The sequence below is a fragment of the Juglans microcarpa x Juglans regia genome, chromosome 5S, assembly GCF_004785595.1.
Source record: "Juglans microcarpa x Juglans regia isolate MS1-56 chromosome 5S, Jm3101_v1.0, whole genome shotgun sequence".
NCBI lineage: Eukaryota > Viridiplantae > Streptophyta > Magnoliopsida > Fagales > Juglandaceae > Juglans > Juglans microcarpa x Juglans regia.
Genome location: NC_054603.1, coordinates 6690759 through 6696405, shown reverse-complemented (window position 1 = coordinate 6696405; position 5647 = coordinate 6690759). Strand labels below are relative to the sequence as shown.

General features: G+C 35.0%; 1 protein-coding gene across 1 annotated transcript; it reads right to left on the bottom strand.

Annotated features, from left to right (window-relative positions):
• Positions 1–788: 788 nt before the first annotated feature.
• On the bottom strand, positions 789–1841 carry LOC121268200 (nuclear transport factor 2B-like). The gene is made up of 2 exons (XM_041172350.1): positions 1197–1841; positions 789–1001 (listed from the first exon to the last, which is right to left on the bottom strand). Exons 1-2 carry the CDS (start codon positions 1599–1601, stop codon positions 927–929), a joined length of 480 nt encoding a protein of 159 aa, XP_041028284.1. The 5' UTR covers positions 1602–1841; the 3' UTR covers positions 789–926.
• Positions 1842–5647: the final 3806 nt, after the last annotated feature.

The window sequence follows — 5647 nt, the reverse complement described above, 5'->3', positions numbered from 1 at the left end:
GATTGTGAATTCTATTGAAGTGTCTATTTACTCATGGACGTCTTTTCTCTTCCATTTTCTGTGTACTTATGAATTGATTTAACCTTTTAAATTAATCTTTTATATTTATAATCGATTTTATATTAGATTTTTCACTACATAAAGAATGCTTTTATTTAGCAACTCAAAGATTTAGTGCTCATTTGGATTCAGAAATATCTCATCTCATCATTACAACTTTTCTAAATTTTCATACAAAATATAGTAAACAATTCAACTTTTTCAAATTTCAAAACAATAATAATTTTACAAAATAATATTCTAACAATATTTTATTTAACTCATCTAAAACTATTTAATCTCATATCTTCTCATTTCACTATCCAAACGAACTCTAAATATGCACTTAGAAAATATATCGTGTTTATATTTAGTTTTAAGAATTTTTTTTTTCGTAGTTGATATGGAAGATATACTTTCCACACTACTAATTCGCTATATTTATTTACAAGAAAAATTTATTAGTTTAAATTTTAAATTGTTTTAATAAACATATCAGCAGTGTAGAAGATGTGACTTTCTTTCTGACCTATAAATATAAATTTTCTATAGAAATATCAATGTCTGGTTGCTGTCCACAGGTGCTGTTTTAAGCCCTTTTATGGAGTCAATTGGAAAGGTGGCATGCAATATGTAGGCTGTCATATGTTGCAAAGGAATCTAAACTATGTCGAAATACACGTAGGCGTTGATACCACTTGTGCGAGAGTACTTGTCAATAGATTTATCAGTGCAAGGAAGAGTCCAGATAACAATGATACAGAGACCTCTGAAGATTAAACAAAACACAGAATGATGAACTGTATTTGTTCCCTCGATCAATACAATTAACAGTGATGAGGCAGATTTGCCACATACTGATACATCAATGGTTGAATGACAACAGATTAGCCATAATTGAGGCGGAATATGTCATTCTGCACATAGAAGCTTCCCTGTGGGGTGGGAATCAAGTGGAACATCTGCAGCATCATAGGATTTCAAAGTTTGTGTCAATTTCTATTTCATGTCAGCAGGCATGGATTAAAATTCTTGAATGTCTTATCCGAATTTCGAGTATCAAATACAAAAGATCTAAATTGAGTTTTTTATCTCCAAAGTGTGTGTGTGTGTGTGTGTGTATGTTACTGATATTGATTGGGGGAAAAAAGAGGGACCTGGCTAAATCTGAGATGGTGCTCCTCTCCAGGCAACTGGAGGCTGCCACTGACGAAGACCATGATGCCGCCGGTGCATGACGAGGGCTGTGAATCGATGGTACTGACCTCATGTTGGCATTGATCAAATGGCAACTGATTAAGCTTAGAAGATATCTCCTCAACCCCTACAATCTTCTGTCCCTCAAAGGTCAGCATGGAAGTTTGCTGGTATAGAGAAGACAGAGCAGCTCTATCTTTGTCAAAGAGGTGATAATAATGATCCACGAATGCCCTACCAACCATCTCCACATGTTCTTCCATCTTCTCTCTCTCTCTCTCTCTCTCTAATCTTATTCCCTCCCAATCTAATCCCAGAGCATGAAAATATAGAGGGTCGTGAAAATGGAATAAGGTACTTAACATGTGGGCTAAGGCACAAAAAAGGGAAAAGATGTTGATGTTGCAGGGTTTGACTCCTTGATCAGCACTGGATTGACTACTCTGCCCTCTCTCGAATCTCTGTTCTCTTTCTAAATTATCAAACTCCAAGAGCTTAGTTCGTGTTAGTATTTGGTGCTCGATCTGGTGTTGGATGGAGCTATATACGCGATTGACATGTTGGGAAATCTGCTGAACTATAGTAGATGGTTGTTTGCACAGATCTTAATGAGTTTAAAAACAATCACTGATCATTAAGAAAAACAAAAAGAAAAAGCAAAACCTACAATGAAAGAGGGTACTTGGGTAATTGGCAATGTCAAGATGGGGAATCCACATCGCTGTGTTAATACGCAAAGTAGCACAAGCTTCGAAACAGAAAAAAGCTCACAGGCATCAACCTGAAGTAGGTTGAGACAACCTCACTTCATCTTTAGAACCCTTTCCAGCCGTCCAAATGAACCTTTTTTGCCCCCCCACTATCTTCTGTGATTACTCCAACTTTATCATTAACCGTCTTCTATAGTTGTAAAAGACCGATATTAGTACGTGTATCAAATTGAGGTTGAGAGTGTGACGAAAATGCTGCTGTTTTATTATAGACTGCTAGTTTTTGCCGAAAGCTTCGAGTATCGAATATATGCTTTCCTGGCCTTTTCACCAAGGAAAGCTGCCATGATCACCTTCAAAAGGGCATGGGTGAGGGTGTCGATCGATGGCTGCCTGCCATTAACCCCATCTGTCTATACGCTGCGGCCAATTCTTATTTGTAGGCTCTCGAATCCAACTTTTCGAAAGAGATCTGCAACCATGTAGCGCCTTGCTAGCAAATATATTATTTATATGAAAAATGATGCTTTAGATCACTAAGCAAATGTTACAAGGAAGACTTATACTACACTCAACATCTAATTTATCATTTTTGCCATTCTATTTAAATACACTTATTTAAGCATTAAGATGAAAGAACAAAAATGACAAATCACATATTGATTAGGTGCATGTGTTATAAGGTTTCCATGTAGAATTTCTCAAACAGTAAAATCATTGTATTATTATAGAGAAATGATAGTTGCAATTTTAAGGTGTGCAAGTCTAATGTACTCTATTTAAAAAGTAGATAAATCTAGAATTCACTTAAAAAAATTATCTTTTTTAATAATGAACCTTATTTTTTTTCAAATAGAATGCATAAATCGTGCACATCTTAAAGCTGTCTCTAGTATTATTCTTATGTAATTATCCATGATTATGAATGTGCATCGACCTAATACTACTCTTGAAAAAAGAAGCCCATCACACGTATGATTCAAGGTATCAAATGCGGCTCGAAAATGACAACTTTTTACTATAAAGGACTATTTGGTGTTGTGTTAGGAGTCTTTACATAGCCTTGAAAGTTCTTTAATAATAAAATAAAAAAATTAGTTTATTTGGAGATTACATATTAAAATACATTTCATCTCAAATAAGTTAAAAAGTACGGTTAGAGCTTTTATTCAAACATATTTTTATGGATAATGAAAAGATTATCAATGGACAAAGATACATAATTTTTAGACAATAATAACTTTTACACAACTTTCAGATAATTAAAATTTTTATACTTTTAAAGATATGGTCATAATTTTTAAAAACTTAAATAATCTTTTATGTCATTTCTACCTCTTAAGCAGTCTTTTATATGTTTTCAAATAAATTTTTAATAATAAAACTTATTACTTAAGTTATAAGCCATAAAGTTAAAGATATATTGCCTACTTCAATTCTAAGCATGTATTGTCAACAATAAGACTATAATTAAACCATTTTAAATACTCAAATTTAACTTTTTTTTTTTTTTTTTATAGATAAGATGAGATGAGTTGAGATTAAAGTTAAAAAGTTGATAAAATATTATTATAATATATTTTTTTAATATTATTTTTATATGAGATTTTGAAAAAATTATAATAATTATATAAGATAAAATGAGTTGAGAAGTTTTTTGAAAACAAACAAACTCCATTTTAGAAAAAAATTGAGTGATACTTCTTTTAGTCACGTCAGTCTCACTTTTGTGATACATTGGTCATGGAAAAATAATTAATGCTATATATGGACATGCAAGTCTTTTCCTTAAAAATAATAGGGTTTATCATTAAAAAAAAAAAAAAAAAGTATTTTTTAAGCTAAAGTTCAGTGTTTTTTAAAGATTTGCATAATTGCGCAAATCGTATTTTTCACATATTTGCGGATAGATTTATTTTATTGAAAATCTCTGTTACAGATCTAGGTTTCTCCTAACCCTTTGGCTTGTGTACTGGAGACGAAGGAGATCTCAGAGCCTGAAGACTTTGGTTTAGTTCTTTAGTTGTTTCAGTTCAGTTTAGATATGTCTTGTAGGCCATGGGCTGGGCTGGTGATTCAGCTGTGGGTTAGCTGTTATGGGTTATTTCTTCCTTTAGTTATCTGTTGGGTCTCAGCCCATTATGGGGGCATTATCATCTTTCTGTAATTCAGTTATACCTAAACTACTAAACGGAGGAATGTTCTACGTTCTAATCTATCAATGAATGCATAGGCTTTAGCCATTTCTCGGAGGTACTGGTTTCCCGAAAATCAGTGATTGTTCTACTGTTCGATTATTTTCTTATATTGCATTGTGGGTCCTCATCAACTGGCATCGGAGCAGCAAGATCTTGTGGATTGGAATTTAGCCATGGCAGATGGTACTCGATACAAAGAACTAGAGAAGCTGGTAATGGGTATGAAGCAACACCAAGACCTGCAGGAACAGAGAGTAGAAAACCATAAAAAATCATTGGATGATATAGCCAAAAAGTTGGATTTATTGTCGGAATCCTTAAATGGGGGTCACCAACATTCACGAAATCACCAAGTACAGTAGGGGGAATGATCAGGAATCACAAATCGATGGGGGAGGAGCTCATAAGGGGATGCAATTTAGGGCTATTAAATTGGATTTTCCCAGATTTGATAGAGAAACCCCACAGGGTGGGTGTACAAGGTGAACCACTATTTTGCCCTAAATCCAATGCGAGATCATAAAAAAAATTTAATGTCTTCATTTTATATAGAAGGAGATGCATTAGTTTGGTTTCGGGATGTAGATGAGACATGTAGTTTTCATAATTGGGATGCATTTGTTCAAGCCTTGCAAATCAGATTTGGGAGCTCATCGTATGATGACCCTATGGAGGCTATTACTAGGTTGAGACAGTCCACCGTGATGGCAGCCTATATGACCCAGTTTGAGGTACTTTCTAATAGATTAAGAGAATTGTCTGAGAATTACAAACACAGTCATTTCCTTAGTGGACTTAAAGACAAGATTAGGCTTCTTCTAAGAATGTTGAAACCCCACAATTTAAATTCAGCCTTTGGCCTTGCTAAAATTCAAGAGGAGTATGTTAACAGTTCCAAGAGGGTTAGTAAGACTGCTAGTTAGAACAATTTCCCTTCTCCAAAGAATTTTAGTGGGGGAGGAGGCACGAGTCCCTCTCATTTGGGATTTAGGAAGGAAATCCCACCATTTAAAGGGTTTCCCTCTAAAAACAAATTTCCTATTCAAAAGGTGAGTGCAAATGAAATGAAGGAAATGAGAGAAAAAAAGGCTTTGTTATTATTGCGAGGAGAAGTGGAATCTCACTCACAGATGTAGAAAGGCCAAGCTATATGTTATGGAGGGTATGCAGTTTGAGCTAGAGGGGGAAATTGAATAGGAAGGAAGTGAGGACCAACCCTTAGAGAAGGAAGGGACATCTGTACACTATATGGGGGTCGAGGCACTCGAGATCTCCCTGCATGTGATTGGTGGTCCCTTAGTCCGAGGACTATGAGAGTTTTGGGCAAGAGAAAAGGGCATTCAACGGTGATTCTTATAGATACTGGTAGCACTCATAATTTTCTCGACCCCACCGTCATTCCTAAGGCCCAACTGGTCCCCAATTCTAAAGAGCACATCGAAGTTAGGGTGACCAATGGCGAGTTGATTAAAGGAGTTGGTAAGTTGAAAGGGGCTGAAATTC

Excerpts from the sequence above, each read along its gene's own strand:
- LOC121268200 (XM_041172350.1), bottom strand. The coding sequence starts at position 1,601 with ATGTTAAGTACCTTATTCCATTTTCACGACCCTCTATATTTTCATGCT. Across the intron at positions 1,002-1,196 it reads ACCATCTCAGATTTAGCCAG|ATGTTCCACTTGATTCCCAC; the intron begins GTCCCTCTTTTT and ends ATGATGCTGCAG.